Below are 16901 nucleotides of genomic sequence, written 5' to 3' on the forward strand. Positions count from 1 at the left end.
CTGTTAAAAATCATCACTTATTCTACAGTGAGTTTTCTGCTTTCTCAGATTGCCTGTTAACTCCACAGGAAAGCTGATCATCACTGGTCACCCAGAGCTTTTCAAGGGAGCAAGACAACTTTATCCAGACAGAAAATGTTCAGTTGCCTCTTTTCTGTAGTCTAATTGCATCTGTCTGCTCCGGCTGCGCCTGCTGACATGTAGCTGTGATGCTGTCAGGATTCTGACAATCCAATATTCTGCGCTGTACAGTAGAGGAAGAGGGCAATATAATATATATATAAAATTATATGTTTTATACATATATATATAGATGGAGCCCATCCAAATAACAATTGAGGGCCTCTGCCCACAGGAGTGAGCTTTGTGATGTCCTTCAACCCTTAGTTTTAAATTATAGCATATATTTATAGAAAACACCAATGCAGATCTCCCTGGAGATCTTTCCCCTTTCAAGTCCATGCTTTCAGCACGGTGACTCGACGTAGTCATTTTCCAGGCCCCGGCGAAACCGAGCGGTCAGGGTACGGCTGATGACAATGACCCGCGGCGCCATGCAGTCCTCACGCCTATGAAGGATGTTCCATATGAGGATGGCAGCTGCCAGTGTGGCCAAAAGACAGGCTCCAATGTTCAGGTAGCAGGACCATGAGAGGTTGGTGTACGGTCCGATGCGGTAGAAAGTCACCAATCCAATGACCAGAACAAAACCTGCAAAGAGTGGGAGAATTTTTCAGTTACTCTTGAATTTCTTTAGTGGCAAGATGCTACAAGCCTGGTATTCATGAATCTGTGAAGCCTTTCCCTCCCCGTACACTGTGCTGTATGTGCTCTTTAACTCACATTTAAACATGATGGTACATGGAAAACGGGGTGCCCGCAAAGCAGTCTTAACATTTAGGTTAAATCTGTTGACTCTGGTCTAAATTTCTTACTCCTGCTTTGTTATATTTCACGTTTTATCCTTCTGTGCTGCAGAAATGATAAAATATATATTCTGTGTGGGTATGCACAGAAGCAAAAAAAAGAAAAAGAAAGAGGGTGAAATCACTGGGACTTTATGGTTCTACTTAATGCCCGCAGAAGCTACCAGAAGCTTCTGTTCCTTTTCCAACAGTGAGCACAGTGGTAAATTAATTAAAAGGCAGTTAATACAGGAATAGCAGCAGTGCACTTATCCCATTCACAGATGTCACAATGTCACTTGCAAAAACATGGGAGGAAAAAAAAATAAATTTCCACACTTTTTTTTTGTGAACAGCGCTGATAAATAGTTTATAGTTTAAATAATCATATTGCAGAGATGAGGCGAGGTGACTTTTCTAGCCACGCAGGATATGCATGTTAGAACAGGTGGAATCCATGTTCCTTGACTCACACTTTTTAGTGCTAATAAGAAAGCCCTTTTCTTGAAGAATGGAGCAGTAAGCACAGTTCACACTGCTCCCTGTTCGTACCATTAGTTTTTCTGTCCCTACTCCCAAATAAAACTGCTTTTCAGCTTTCTGAGAGAATTTACATTGAAACAGAGGCAAATATGTCTCTAACAGAAAAAAGGCTTTCTCTTTGTTCTCGTACCTTAGCACCACTGCTGTATCACAAGAAATTGCATTGACAAAGGGACCCCTTCTCAAAGGAAGATGAGAATAAACAAAGGCCCAGGAGCAGCCAGCAGGGTTTGTAGATGCTATCTCCTGAAGTGCGTGGGCAAGGACAAGCGAAGAGTAAACCTTTCTTTAGGAAGCACCAGTGTCTGCATGCTCTGGTTTCTCAATTAGCTGCACTTGGAAGCTGTTCCCACAGATACACAGCAACGCTCTGAAATGGTCTGAGGCGCCTGGCTCTGCACCTTGGCTTTTCCATGGAAGAGCACAGCCTGAGTGTGCATTCTGTCAGGTTGGTTTTTTAGAAAAAATGCTAGCAATGCAGTGAAGAGGAAAGATGGAAATTATATACAGGGGAAAAAAAAAGTAGGGAAATTAAATACAGATAGGAGGGGAAAAAAGCCCATCACCACTCGAATAGGCATAGCTTTTATTATCCTGAGAGTCAATGGAAAGACGTCATCCTCCTTATAAATGGGTGTGGAATGAGTATTAATTCTGGAAATATCTGACTGCTTTGGTGTTCTCATGCCTGCCTAGAAGGTGGTTTCTAACTCAATTGTGTTCTGCATCTTCTCCTAAAGTAGCTTTGTCTTACAGCTGGCACGTACCAGAGGTGGCTTGCAGAGGGGCATTTCCCCCTAAGGATGTACGAGGAGGAAGCAGGTTCTTACAGTAGGAATAGGTCTTTGCTGCCATTTTTCCAATCTACAGAAACCTTTGCTGTGAAGAAAGTCTACCATACTCTGGATGAGTTCTGAAATGTTGAGTCAGTTTTAAGGACAGCAATGAAACTCCTCCTTGATTTTGTGAGGAAGGTTCTCTGGGGCATCACGAAGTCTGGGAGTTATGTAATTGTTCAGTCTAGTTATAAATGAACAAATTTCACCTGGGAAAAGTGTGGCCATGTGGAACATGGTTACAGAAATGACTGACCTGTGCAGTGACTGTTCATGTGAGTCTGCAGGCTTTTGGATTCCTTGTTAAAATACACGTCAATCGGAAAAGAGAGCAATTTTAACCATAGCTGAGTTGGAGAGGGGGTATTAACACACAGGTCATCTAGCATTATGTGCTAAGTGTACAAGTTTGAAAGTTGCTCCTTGATTCCTGTTTGGTAAAATACTGAGTGATGGGCGAGGTACAAAACTTGTGAAGCTTAATTGTCAAGCTGAAATTGACAAGCTTAAATCTCTTCTCAGTCTTAAGTGTTGGACAACATGCTGTATAGCAGATTGTGCATGCTTTTTAAAAATCCTGGTGGTTTTGAAGCCAGACTTGCCATCTACATCCTTGAATATGGTGCAGAATGTTGGAGGTGTGTCATTTGTCTTTGGAGGAGTCCACTTTGCTTTATATTCATGTGCCTTGCTCATCTGAAAGGGGAACAGTTCTTCGCTTGTGCAGCCAAAACCCTCTCTGAATTTTAGGATGTTTGGGCCTTCCAGAAGGCCACTTTTGTCCCCAGAACTCCAATTAATTGTGCTCTGCCTTTTCTGTGAAGTTTCCTTGAATTGCTTTTGAATTCTAATTACTTTGTTTGCTGTTTTTTGGGTCCTGTATGATTTTGTGTCTGTATGTTTAGCAGTAATAGCATATAAGATTCTGGCATAGCTGGTAAACAAAATAGCTTTGTCTCCTTTCCAGTGTAACACATTTACTGCAGTCTTCTTCTTGAGTTCAATTTCTCCTTAGGCTCGTAGTGAGGGAAGAGATGGAGATCAGATCCTGTATTTGTGGAATACATCCGTTGTTTTTTTAAACTCTCCTTTGAGATGGCCTGATTCCCAGCCTGCAGAACTAAGAGGGTAAAACTCTTCTCCTTTGCTTAGTTCTGTAATATCACGGTTTTGAGAGCAGAGTGCACCAGCTGTAATGTGCTTATAGGGAATTTGTCTGTTCATCTCTGTTTGAGGTCTTTAGGTATTTACACAAATAACAGCAATGTTTTGCTCTTCTCCGGGTTGCCGTCCACTTTTCAAAGGACGATAGATACCACTTTTCTCACATAAAGACAGGAAACTGAGAGAAAGGGAGGTTGGTTGTAATTCCTATGGCCAAGTTGCAGGCCTGTTTCTTTTCCTTCTGGTTTGAAATTCTCAGAGGAAGGAGGGCATTGAGGTGCAAAGCAAGAGACCCATCTTAGTGATGAGTCTGCCTGGTGCATCACAGAACTTTGTTATCACTTTTCTTTTTGAGTTCCTTTTAGAACTTTTTTCCAGTTCACGTTTTCACAGGGAATTAAAAAACCCGCATTAAATAGTAAAGAAAAAAAAAAAGTGTGATGCAAACCATAAAACCTGTCAGATGCACTGGCTGGATTTGAAATAGCTTAATTCGTGTGCATTTTAATGATAGAGTTCAATTTATTACTTCTTCTTGAGCAGGAACAAGCTTTGAACCTAATCAGCGACCACTTACAGGTACCTCTAAGGGTCGGTTTTAATTGTTAATAGTCCATTGCACACCACCTTGCAGTGTGCTCTCTCGTAGAGGGAGCTAGGTGAGGATGACCAGTTGCACAGAGTAACCCTGGTGACAGGTAGTGCCTTGCAGCTTAGCGCTCAGTTGCTGAATTGTGACTGCTGCCTTCCTGACAGCAGGTTTATGAGTTTTTACTGTTATCTCTAACATGCAGAAGTAATGGATCATTTATACTTCCCATTTCCTTACTGAAAGTCAGATTTGCTTGTGCTGGGAAAAGTCTTTAGGGCTGTGTGTATGAGCTATACTCCCCTGGGCATAACTTTGCCCATCGTTTGCCTCATTTAGCTGAAGCAGCAGTGGTCAATTCCTTTATGGCACTACACAGGTAAATAAATGCTGGAGGAATACTTTCAAGATTTAATTTTTTTTTCCAAGCACACAGCTTTAAATTATATTGGTTACCTTTTTATTTCTTGCTTGTCTATCACTTATGGCCAATTACTGTCCTAAGTGGCTACACATCTTTGTGCTAGATGGGCTGACTTCATGAGCATCCTTCTATCTGATGGAGAAATTATCTGCCAGGAAAAAGAACTAAGGCTTCCTTACAGGGCCCAAAATAAAACTATTTATGTTAGCAAGACTATTTCCCTTCACAGGCCCTTTGCCTGAACCCTAGATCAGATGAGCAGCCAATCATGCAGCAGGCTTTCTCTTCTTTTGCAGTTTTGTGCCAGTGTCTGAGCAAGAGGGAACTGGGGGATAATCAGTTTCAGAGCTCCCTGACTTGGCAGATAGCAGGAGTGAGTCACTGGAGCTCTTGAGTGAAAAACATAGCATCTCTTTAGAATTCTTTGGAATGGGCTAGACAGGAACTGACATTTAAGAGAGAAAAAGCATGACAGGGGTGGGAGAGCTGGAAGCACATTACTCCGCAGAGTTTCCACGATTAATCAGGCAAAGTGTGTATATATATATACACACACGCATACTTTTGTTAGGCCTCTTTTACATGGCTATATCCAAGTTGTCTGTTCTGCCAGGCTAATGGGTGAAACCTTGCAAATTATCACGTGTACCACGTAGTTGCAAATCCTAGCATGTTGATGCACTAGTAACTAATTTCTTTAATGAGAGTGAAACTGAAATTTGACTAATATTTTACTAACATAGCTAAAGCAGAATATTTGCATGGAGTTATCTTCTCCTGCTGGCGGTTGTGCAACATGGGTTTAAATCAGTTGTTAATGTAAATATACTAGTGTAGAATTTGGCTCTGTACTGAGAATAGTCAAAATTATACCTGTAAAAATAAGCTTTTCATTATATTCTTAATGAAAGCTATTCTGCTTTTCTGTCTCCCTTATGGTAGTGACTTCACTTTGTCATTCGATATTACAAATATCTAATGTCTGAATTAAATTTCAGTTTTCCAGTAAAATAACTGGAGGAGAATGGTTGTCTTCCCTGACCACTTCCATAGGTAACTTCTACTAAAAATAACCAGGAACTTGCTTTACTTCCTATAAGTCTTTTTTCTCTTCATTCATTTTATATCTTCATTCCCCTCTACAATTACAGTACCTAATGTGCGATATGATTAAGTACACTTTTTGTTCTATTTCTTTGTATTCAAAAAGGGAGGAGGAGGGGATGAAAAAGTGACAGACATGGATTGCAAATGACATTTCCTATTGGAAATCAGTTAAAATATCTGTAGAAACAGTATCACTTCACTTCTTTGTATTTTAAGAATTGCAGATCATAGAATTGTAGAAACACCGAGGTTGGAAAAGACCTCCAACATCATCTAGTCCAACCATCCACCTACATTTCCTCACTAAACCATGTCCCTAAATACCACAACTAAATGTTTCTTGAACAGCTCCAGGGATAGTGACTCCACCACCGTGCCAATGCCTGACCGCTCTTTCAGAGAAGAAATTTTTCCTAATACTGAACTTCCCCTGGTGCAACTTGAGGCCGTTCCCTCTCATCCTATCGCTAGTTACGTGGGAGAAGAGGCCGATCCTCACCTCCCCACAGCCTTCTTCCAGGGAGTTAGATAGAGAGAGCAATAAGGTCTCCCCTGAGCTTCCTCCAGACTGAATCATCCCATTCCCTCAGCTGTTCCCCATCACACTTGTGCTCCAGAGCCCTCACAGCTCTGTGCCCTTCTCTGGACACGCTCCAGGGCCTCGGTGTTTTGTCTTGTAGTGAGGGGCCCAGAACTGAACACAGCACTGCGGCCCCCCCAGGGCTGAGTACAGTGGGACCATCACCTCCCTGTCCTGCTGGCTGCACTATTTCTGACATTACCAGGATGCCGTTGGCCTTCTTGGCCACCTGGGCACACTGCTGACTCATGTTCAGCCAAGAGTTGACCAACAGCCCCAGGTCCATTTCCTCCATGCAGCCTTCCAGCCACTCTGCCCCAAGCCTGTAGTGCTGCCTGGGGTTGTTGTGGCCAAAGTGCAGGACCCGGCACTTGGTTTTGCTGAACTTCTTCCCACTGTCCTCAGCCCAGAGATCCAGCCTGTCTAGGCCAGTTTGTAGGGCATTCCTACCCTCAGGCAGATCAACACTTCCCCCAACTTGGTGTCATCTGCAAACTTACGGAGGGTGCACTCAATGCCCTCATCCAGGTCATCAAGACATTAAACAGGACAGGCCCCAGTACTGACTTCTGGGGAACACCACTCATGACAGCTGGATTTAACTCCATTTACCACCACTCTCTGGACCTGGCCCTCCAGCCAGTTCTTTACCCAGCAAAGAGTGTACCTGTCCAGGCCACGGACAGGTACAGCTTCTCCAGATGAATACAGTGGGAGACAGTGTCAAAGGCTTTGCTGAGGTTTAGGTGGACTACATCAACAGCCTTTCCCTCATCCACCAGGCGGGTCACTTGATCATAGAAGGAGATCAGGTTGGTCAAGCAGGACCTGCCTTTCATGAACCTATACTGGCTAGGCCTGATCCCCCAGTTGTCCTGTGCACGCCGTGTGATCTCACTCAAGATCATATGTTCCCTAACCTTACCACCCTTCTTGTTGATGGGAGTCACACTGGCAAGCCTCCAGTCCTCTGGGACCTCTCTGGTTGATGAAGAACGCTGATAGATGATGGAAAGTGGCTTGGCAATCACCTCCGTCAGCTCCCTCAGCTGGATCCCCTCTGGCCCTGTGGGCTTGTGACAGCCCAGGTGGAGTAGTAGGTCTCTAACTGTTTCCACCTGAATAGTGGGGGTTTATTCTTCTTTCCATCCAAGATTTCCAGGTCAGGGGGTAGAGTACCCTGAGGATAATTGATCTGACTTTTAAAGGCAGACGTAAAGAAGGCATTGAGAACCTCAGCCTTTTCCTTATCCTCAGTGCTGACATTTCCCACCGCATGCAATAAACGATTCTCCTTAGCCCTGCTCTTACTGTTAATATGTTTGTAAAAATGTTTTTTGTTCTCTTTTACTACAGTGGCCAGGTTGAGTTCAAGCTCAGCTTTTGCCTTTCTCATTTTCTCCCTGTGTATCCTAGCAAGTTTTCTGTACTCTCCCAGAGTTGCCCATCCCTTCCTCCACAGGAGATAGACTCTTTTTCGCCTGGAGTCTCTTAAGTTCCCTGTTCATCCACACTGGTCTTCTTCCCCAGTGTGCTCCTGTGCCTCTAAGACCTCCTTCTTGAGGAGGAGCCAGCCTTCCTGGACACCTTTACCCTTCAGGTCTGACTCCCAAGGGACCCTCCCTGCCAATGTCCCGACCAGCTCAAAGCCTGCCCTCCAACTCCTTCCTCCGAGGAAGCAGTTTTGCTGAGCCCCCTGCTGACTTCACCAAAAGTAGAGAACTGTACCATTTTGTGGTCGCTCTGCCCGAGATAGCTGCTGACTTCCACATCTCCCAGCAGACCTCTGTTTGTGAATGGCAGGTCTAGAGGGGGAACCTCCCCTGGTAGGCACTTACCAGATGCGTTGTGGAAGTTATCTTCCACACATGCTGCTGGGATATGTTTCTTCAATACTCTGAGTTTAGTTATGAAAATACTAAGTATTTTGGACTAGATAAATTTTGTTTCAGTTGGATAGCCGTGACAGGGCTTTTAGATGCATAGCTGAATTTCCTTGGATTAATTTCACTGGGAAGAAATGTATTTCAATCAATTTCAGGTCACTTATTGTGTATTGTCTTAAAGTCTGCACAGAGGCCAGATCTTTACTAAAAATCCTGATGAGATTACTTAAAGTACTTTATTTTCCCATAGAGCTGCTGTTTATCTCTAGTTGTTTCCCATCTGTAGCAAAACAAGCCTGAATGGGGGGGGCTTTTCCGCTGGGGAAGGAAACAGATAACAAATTCACTAGGAAGACTTTTGGTTGGGACAGTATTTGAGTGTTGGTGGGGGTGGGTTTGGGAGAATGTTACTTTTTGAACTTGTAGTTTAGATCTGTGTACTGAACTTCCTGTTTGACGGCGGCTGGCTGTAAGCCAGCTACAGACTTCTAGCATTTTAAAAGAACTTTCGTAGTCACTTTGTATTTCTGTGATTTTTTTTTTTTTTTTTCCCCCCGGACGCACGCTGAATTGTATAAATCTTCTCAGTACGCTGGTACTGCCTTCGTAGATTTACAGAATCACGGACTCGTTAAGGTTGGAAAAGACCTCTAAGATCATCCAGGCCAACCACAGACATTGCTTGCTAAACCTCATCCCTGAGTACCACATCTCCGTGGCTCTTGAACATCTCCTGGGGTGGTGACTCCACCACCCCCCTGGGCAGCCTGTGCCAGTGCTTAGAAACCCTAGAAACTTACAATCTTAGAAAGCTACTTTTTTTTTTCTTTCTTCTTTTTTCTAGGGGATAAGCGGTCTTATCCCCTAGCTCCCTGCTATGCTAGAGAGCACACAGCAGGCTAATTTCTCTAGACAAAGAAGCCCGCTTAGTAGGTCACTGCTGCAAGGGTTTATAATCCTCTTCTTTACAGCTCGTCCTGTAGGGTGACTTTAGCTGCCAGAAAGAGGATGAAGAAGGAAAATAGAGCAGCCAGTCTGTTCAGAATTCACAAACCACCCCTATGCTGTATAATAGCAAAAGCCGGTGTGAGGAGAATGCTTCCCTCCCTTCTCTACATACTCAATAAACTAACAAGGAATGATTTTACTGCTATGAGTTGCAAGCCTAGCTTAGCAGCTTGTAGAAGCGCATTTTTATCAAAATGATGTAGATTCCCAGAGTGTGAACGATGTAGGAGTTAATGAAAATGATTAATCAATTAACATATTTTCCTGTATCAGCTTGGTACGAAGGAGTTGTTACAGTGCAAGGTGAATGCAGAGCTTCTGTAATAGTTCTGTGCTCTTTGTAGTATGAGTCTGAGAGCTGTAGGAGTATGCTTGTGGCATACGATGCCCCAAAGACTTGAGTAGCCTTTGAGTTTTCAGGTGGATGTTATGGGTACTGTAAAAACTCCCAAGGATTTGGGTTGAAACATCATCTCTAAGAATTAAACAACTTGCGAGTAGCAAAGCTTCTCAGGGATGATTTTGGTGTTCTTTGAGTGTGTCAGTCCATCTTTGTAACCATGTAAGACTGGGAGACGTGGTGTAAGGCACCGATTTCTGCTTTGTTGGTGGCAATCTTCTAAGGGAGGTGCTGAGCACTGTTTAACAAATGTAGGTCTTCTGACAGTGAACTTTCTTTTCTTAGTTACCTTTTGGAGATTTCCATAGAAATAATGCAAGTCCTTGGATGAAGGTTAAAAATAATTCCCTGTGAATTAGACATAATTTCTATTGGCTGTCTGTTTAAATAAGAATAAATGTGCAGGCATGAAGACTGAAGTTTAGCCGCAAACATTGCTTGGCACCTCTGAATCACAGGCTAGGATCACTATCTGAATCACTAGAGCTGATGAGAGTTCTGCATTTGACCTAAGCAGATCTTGTGTCAGACAGGTGAGAGCTCTTGTCAGCCTGAGCAAAAAGCTGCAGAGAAGAATACTGCAGAGAAAAGCAGTGGCTGGCAGATGATACTCGTAGAAATGTTAGTGGTGGTCATTTGTCTTTAAGGGTGAGCTGCAGTTTTCAAGAGCTGTGCTCTCCATCTTCTGATGCATCAAAGGACAAACTGTAGCTTCACGTTGGATCGAGCTAAATGACGCAGGCTGAAACTTCAGGAGACATCTCCAGCCCAAATATTTTTTGCTTGTAAACTGATTTTTAAATTTTTTTTTTTCCTGCATTACTGTACTATTTCTAGTGCAGCCATAAAACCTGTTCCTTACACTTGCATATTTATCTGGTAATATTACCATCTTTATAATCAGAACGTGCCATTGATGTTGAGATGTATAATTAAGTACCTGCTACTCAAATCTGAATTTAGACTTAGAATTTAGATTTTGGAATTTAGAATGATAAATACAGGCAGACTATCTTCTGTCTGCAGTTTTCCCAGCTGAAGAGTTCAGCATGCTTCTGAGTTACTGCCCTTCCCATTTGCTGCTTCAGCTGCTCAGGTGAAGCATTTCAGACAAAATAAGCAGGATAGCCTTCCATATTTTAAGATCTTTCTGATTAATTTTGCAGACACTGAAAGCCAGATCACTGAGGTTTGCAGTCCACATAAAGAACATGTAAGGTTTGGTGCTGCAGTAAAATAAGTGGGATATAATAAAAACATTTAGCACAAATCAAGCAGTCAAGTTCTTTCTTTTTCTTACAATTTTTAGACTTAGAGTCATTAATTTGCTTTTTTTTTCAGGAAATATTAAGCTTGAGCTCCATAGAATCTCCTTTTAAAGCAGGCCTTGCTTGAGGGTGTTGCAAAGGCAAAAGGTGGAAGGAAGTTATACAGAAATCAGGATCACATTGCTGTCATTATTATAGTCAGCTATATTCTCCAGTGGCTGCTTTGCTGTTCTGGTCTGCATTAAGATTTTTCTGGATATCAACAGATCTAAAGTTGTAATACTGAGAAGGAGGAGAGAAGGTAAATGGTCTCATGTTCGTTTTATTTTGTTTTTTAAGGCTTAATAGCATGGACATGAATAGGTACGAACTCAGGTTCCCTCAGCTGTGTTAGGATCTGGAGTGAAATATGCTGTCAGCTGAAAATCATTGTAGGAAAAGTTGGAATGCAAGGTTTGAAATTCAAAAGAGGTAAAATTGTAATTTATTTGGCTGTAAATGATAAGCCCGGTGGGAACATGAAACATTTTAATCTTCAGGATATTCAGTATTAATGTAATTTAATGCTGATAAGTAATTGGAAAGAATATTAACCATTGTTATGCAGGTTTATTCCAATCTTGGACTTTCAGAAACCAGGATGAGATCTAATGTAAAGGATATTTTATTCTAGCTCTCCTCCTCTGTTTCTAACATTTCCCTCTAGTGCCTAATATTCACCATTGTGCAAGATAGGAGTCTTGGCTGGAATGTGTTAGCTCTGATCTAGTCTGGCGGGTTACTGCTTGCAGTAGATTAATATTCTCTGAAGTGCTCTTCATTCCCTGTCATGTTAGCATGGATTTCTCTTTACAGCTGCTTGGATTACTCTGGTACCCATCCTATGTTCAGCAGGTTGAGTTTGTAACAGTTCCTTGGAAAAAAACAGCAAAGCAAAAGCCCTCCGGAGAGAAATTTCTGAGCACTGACACAAAATTCCACATACAACACTGGTTCCATTTTCACCGCATTCCTTTTCCAAAGCAAACAGTTTGCTTTCCTGTTAACTGGGAGGTGTGAGGTTGCAGAGCTTTGGAGCTGTGTGAATCCCATTGCTGGCCCAGGAGCAACACTGTTTGCTCTCTTCTTTCCTTCCTCGTTGCTTCCTGGGGCTTTATTTTCTGTCAGAGGTCCATCCTTTTTGAATGGCAGTCAAACACTTGTGCAGGTGGCAGAGTGAGAAAAAGCAAGGGAGCCTGGAGACTCTCATGGGACCAGAGATGGTCGATTTGAACTTGCAGTAGGGTTTGGAAGGTGATATTTAGTACGCTTCGTTTTCTAAAGCAAAAAGGACTTATTTCAGAGCTCGGGAGTCTGTGGTGAAACCCACGCAATGCTTTAGCAATATGCTGTGGCTGAAAATAACTACATGGTAGGTTCACGTAGATTCTGAGCTTTATACTCAAATCTTCCTCCGTAATGTTGGATTTCACTCTCAGTGACTGCTAGTTTTGTTTTTAGCTCCTATTGACATGAAAGTTAGAGATCAAACATACACTGGAGTTAGAGGGAACACGATCCAAGATACGTTTTCTCTAAATCACTGACCGAGCAATTGCAGAACAAATCTCCCCCAAGCATATGGTTTTTGGAAAAGAAAAAAATGAGCTGGGTGCTTACATTTTCAGTACGTAGCAGGCTGACATTTGAAAGTGTAATAAATTGCCCAGACAATACTCAGGAAATATTTAATAAGATCTGAGTATGTACATTCTAGAATGTTGTTTGTTCTTCTCACACAAATGATCGGTCTGGACTAAAATATATTGGTTTAGCCCTTAAAATACCCTCTCTTATCCACGTTACTCAATGTGTAGCCTCATGTATAGGCTTTGTAACAGGACCAGAATTCAGTGAATTGATCTTGGATGAAAGCAGAGGGTTTTTCACAGAAACTTAATCTGTAGCTGCTTTACTGTTAGTTGAGAGGTGGCTCATTTGAGGAGTCTTTGTCATCTCTGTGACTTTGAACCAACCAGCCTGAATACTGGATGTGATCATCTAGGATGCAGGTTCCTGGGGAGCGGTGCCAGAAGACTGCACTGTAATATAAATGAAGTAGGGTGAATCCTCGTAGTGATTCAGCTTGGGCAGCTGCATGGACAAAGTACTTTTGGATAATCCACTGTTCTTTTCTGATGCTTTGCTGTATTTTGAAAACAGATGAAATGTTGTTCATCTTGGAGTGGAGGCTCAAAGGCAAAGTGTTGCCTGTGATTTGCAGGGCAAGAGGCAGCCACTGTCCTCGCCTTTATTAAAGAAATTGTGGTGTCCTAGATGTAGCAACAATCCTTCGTCAGAACAAGAGGAATGGTGGACTTGCTCACAATTTGCACATGTTTTTTCTGATATCCGCCAGGAGTAACATTAGCTATTATGCATAAAATGCTGTCATCTGGGCTCAGTCCTGGGCATCTGGTTGGTGGGGCTGATTCCTGTGGCCTGTTTGAGTGGCCTGACATTGCCAAGCACATCTTTCTTTCTAAAGAGGAAACAGCCTCTTCTGTCAGTGCAAGCTGTGCTTTGAACTGCCAGTCCTGAGAGGACAGACCGTTGCTTTACTGGGGCAATCAGCATTCGTATACCACCGTCCTGGCAAATTAGAGGAGTTTCCAAGAAGTCAGTTCTCTATTGAGGTCATGGCAGATATTACAACCTTTTCATTTAAATACACATTCCCAAAGCTGGTGGGTCTGGATGTCTGAAAGGAATTCACTTAATGGAAAACTTGCATTAAGCAAATGAGGTGTAAAATGGATGCTGCGGTACTGACTGCAAGACAGACAGCCATCCGACAGCAAAGGAGAGCACGGCGTAATTGCGAAGGAGGATGGGGGGGGGGGGAAGAATAGCCACCAGAGTCACTGCATCATTTGTGCGGATGGGAGAGCTTTGGTTCGTGCAGCGTGACGTCTTCCTTTGGAGCTGTCATGAGCTGCCAGATCCATCTCCTCACACCTTCTGAACACGGACAAGCAGACCAACTCCTTGATTCAGCAGCTTCTTCAGCCGTTCTCATTAGTGTTTTGTTAATCACTCTGACTCTGGCTTTCTTCCCTTCTCCCCTCCCAGCACTGGGGATTTCAAGGTTCAGCTTGCATAACAGGTAATAGCAGGCATTTCCTCCTCCTGTGTCGGGATATCCTGGCGCCCTTCAGTCTCTCTCTGACTGTGTTTAAAACGGACTCCAGCACAGGAAAAAAAAAGTCTAAAATTAGCAGCCTTGATAGAATAAAGGCACAGGGCTGTCCGCTGCGCTGTTTGTCAATGAAACAACAAATCTAAGCAGGGCCAGAATGCATTTCCTCTGTGAAAAACAGACATGTCGAGTTTTGGGGAGGATGAGAGGGAGTGAGAGTAAAGCCAGCGCCGCACCTGGAGATCAGGGAGAGTTATGCAAAAGGTATGCAGGGTTGCAAAAGACCACGGTGTACGTAAGGCTGCAGGGAGGCTTTTCTGTGGCGAGGCTGTATGCCTGGCTGTTCTTTGCACTGAGCCGATGCACCTGGAAGCTGGAAGGGATGCTCTGAGAGATACAGCTGTTACTGCAGTCTCCTCTTGTTTGAAGTTCAGGTTCACCCTTCGTGAGTGGTTCTTGCTATGGGAACCATATTTAAATAACCTGGGCTCGATGCAGGTCTTGTGGCAGTGTGAACTGAGATCTCACATTTCTACCATTCCAGATATTCAGTGTTGTAAGAGTCAGAATTGAATTAAAAAAAAAAAACAGTGATTCTAACCTATTGGTTACATTAATAATGATGATGTGTTTTTAATATGGACTTGTAAGCAATCTGAATGTAATACTCCATGAATGGTGGTTTCATACGTGGATTTTAATAGGATTAGTATAATAAATACCGAGTGACTTTATGTTTATAAATTATTTCATATTTATATAAAATTATATATATAGTTATTTATAATTATATTTATATATTTTGCAATAATATGTTTATAATAAACATATATTTTATAATAAACATATTATTGCAAAACTCTCAATACGATACTGTGATAAAACCATTTCCTCCTTCCTTCACTCATTTCTGTAGGCAGCTTTTGTCCATGAGAACTGCTGTGGGAATTTTATTGACAACTGTCCCTGTTAAAAGTTGACTGCGGCTTTCTTTGCAAGATTGCAAGACGTATTTGTCTATCAAAGTCTAGCTGATCATCACAGTGCAAACTTCAGTCAGCTGAAAGCAAAATAATCGTGTTTCACCAAGACTTCAGAAATTCGTCCTGTCGTTCTGCATTCAAACAGCTGCTTTGGTATATGCTGTCCTGCTAAAGCGGTGGGAATACACTGCATTAATTTTATTTCTTTCAGGTTTACCTTCTTGGTTTCGTAGGAAATAGGAATGGCGTAGTCTTCTGCCAACCTAGAAAAAACGTTCTGGTATTTCCAGCACGAAAGCTTCTAGTCATATACTGCAGAACCTTGAGGGGAGAGCTTTTAAGAAATAATGTGTGTTTACTTTGAGGTTTGGGCCTTTTTGCTGTGCTTTATCCCTTGGAAGTTTCTTCAAGTAAGCATCTTTTCCACCTGGATTTAGTAGGGACGAAGGAATTTTTCCTTCAGAATAAAAGTGTACTTACTGGCAAGCTGGAACACAGCAGCTATGGCCTCCTCCCACCACTGGGTATCCTGAGAAATGACCGGTATCTCCACCAGACCCAGGACGAAGATGAGCTGGCCAGCAGTCAGAGCAACAGTAGCGATGAGGTTACAGGCTCGCATCATGTCAAACTGCACTAGGGAAACATGAGAAGGAAACCTACAGTTAAAATGGGATTAAAAAGAAAGAGGGGAGGGGGTGTTGGGGGGTGAAAAGAAAATAAAATATCCTGGTTAAGCAGGTACGTGGAGCTTCTCAGTCCATAGAAAATGATTCTCACGTATTATTCCCGCTTGTGGTAATCCCTTAGTCTTAAACCCTCTTAACTGCATTTTCTGTGGTCTGATGAGGAACAGATTTTCTTTAGGAAATTATTCCTTTAGTTAAAGAAAATCCTGTCACTCTTGCTTCGGTGCCAAACAATCCGGTGTGAAGCAAGCAGCCCCTTTCCAAGGACAGCCACCAAGAGCGCTTGGCTTCTGCCCTGCGAAGGTTCTGTGTGTAATTAGCAGCCAGAGTTGTGTGGTGCAGGAGCTGTCCTTGTGTTCTGCATTTCTGTGGCACTGATTGAAATGGAACCTTTGTTCGTGGCTTGGGTTTTCAAGGCCCTGAACCATCCCACAGAAAAAGAAATCTGTAGCTCTTGTCCTTAAGCATTCTGTGGGTTAATATGTTACTGATTTAAGAGATGTTGACAACAGATCATCAAATAGGGAGTTCTTAAATCTTCCTTCTTTTAACATTTATTACTCTTTTGGACCCTCTGAGAAGACCCTTGTGTTTCTTGCTGTGTAATGATGTCAGTGTTTGGCAGTTCTGAATTAGGTGTTCTGCCATCATTTACATGTGAAAGAAAAGTTACATGACCATATATATTTTACACATTAAACATAAAGAACAAATGCAGAAATAATTACAGATATTTATATCTCAAGTCTTGGATAGAAACCTGATTCAGCTGGCTGCTGGATAGAATATATTCACTGCAAAGTTCAGTCCTTTCAGTCAGGCTTCTTTTCCTACTTTTCCTGTTAACCTGGTGGATGTCCTGTTTTCATCCTTTTCCTTCCTCTCTAGCAAAAAGGTGGGTTTTGTAAATATCATTGTGCCAGTTCAACATCTCTTGCCAGTGTGTCACTGCTATTCTGAAATAAAAGCAGCTCAATGTGCAGAGTATTAGAAACGGAAAGACTCCAGACATTAATTTTCATCAGATTTTCAAAAGTGACTTAGCTGTTATGATTGAATTTGGGTGCACTAACCACCCACATTTTATCTTCTGGAAAACTGTTAACAAAAGATTAGTTGTCAGCTGGAACGCTTTGCCTAAGGCCTGTTCTTATTTTGGCAGCAGGTTTCTGGATCTCATTGTCTCCAGACCTCACAATGCATTTTTCCTTTCTGAAGAATATTTTGGAAAGGTCTTTGTTCCCATTGCACGTTACTGCGCAGTAAGGCTTTGTGTAATTTGCTGTACTAACTTCTTCTTGTTAAAAAGATAGGCTTCTTCCACCTTACATTTCCATGAAT

At 42.4% G+C, this 16901-nt stretch overlaps 2 protein-coding genes across 2 annotated transcripts in view; one reads left to right on the top strand and one right to left on the bottom strand.

The window, feature by feature from the left end:
* IFT140 (intraflagellar transport 140) overlaps positions 1–16901 on the top strand; it is a 79809-nt gene that overhangs the window by 30512 nt on the left and 32396 nt on the right. The gene's annotated exons all lie outside the window — the stretch shown is intronic.
* Positions 7–16901, bottom strand: part of TMEM204 (transmembrane protein 204) — a 33530-nt gene continuing 16635 nt past the window's right edge. The window contains exons 2-3 of the mRNA XM_021412131.1: positions 15352–15507; positions 7–711 (exon numbers count right to left, since the gene is read on the bottom strand). Of these exons, the coding sequence (XP_021267806.1) occupies positions 467–711; positions 15352–15507 (401 nt within the window). The 3' untranslated portion in view covers positions 7–466. The remainder of the gene's footprint in view (positions 712–15351; positions 15508–16901) is intronic.

Source organism: Numida meleagris, chromosome 13, assembly GCF_002078875.1.
Source record: "Numida meleagris isolate 19003 breed g44 Domestic line chromosome 13, NumMel1.0, whole genome shotgun sequence".
Lineage (NCBI taxonomy): Eukaryota > Metazoa > Chordata > Aves > Galliformes > Numididae > Numida > Numida meleagris.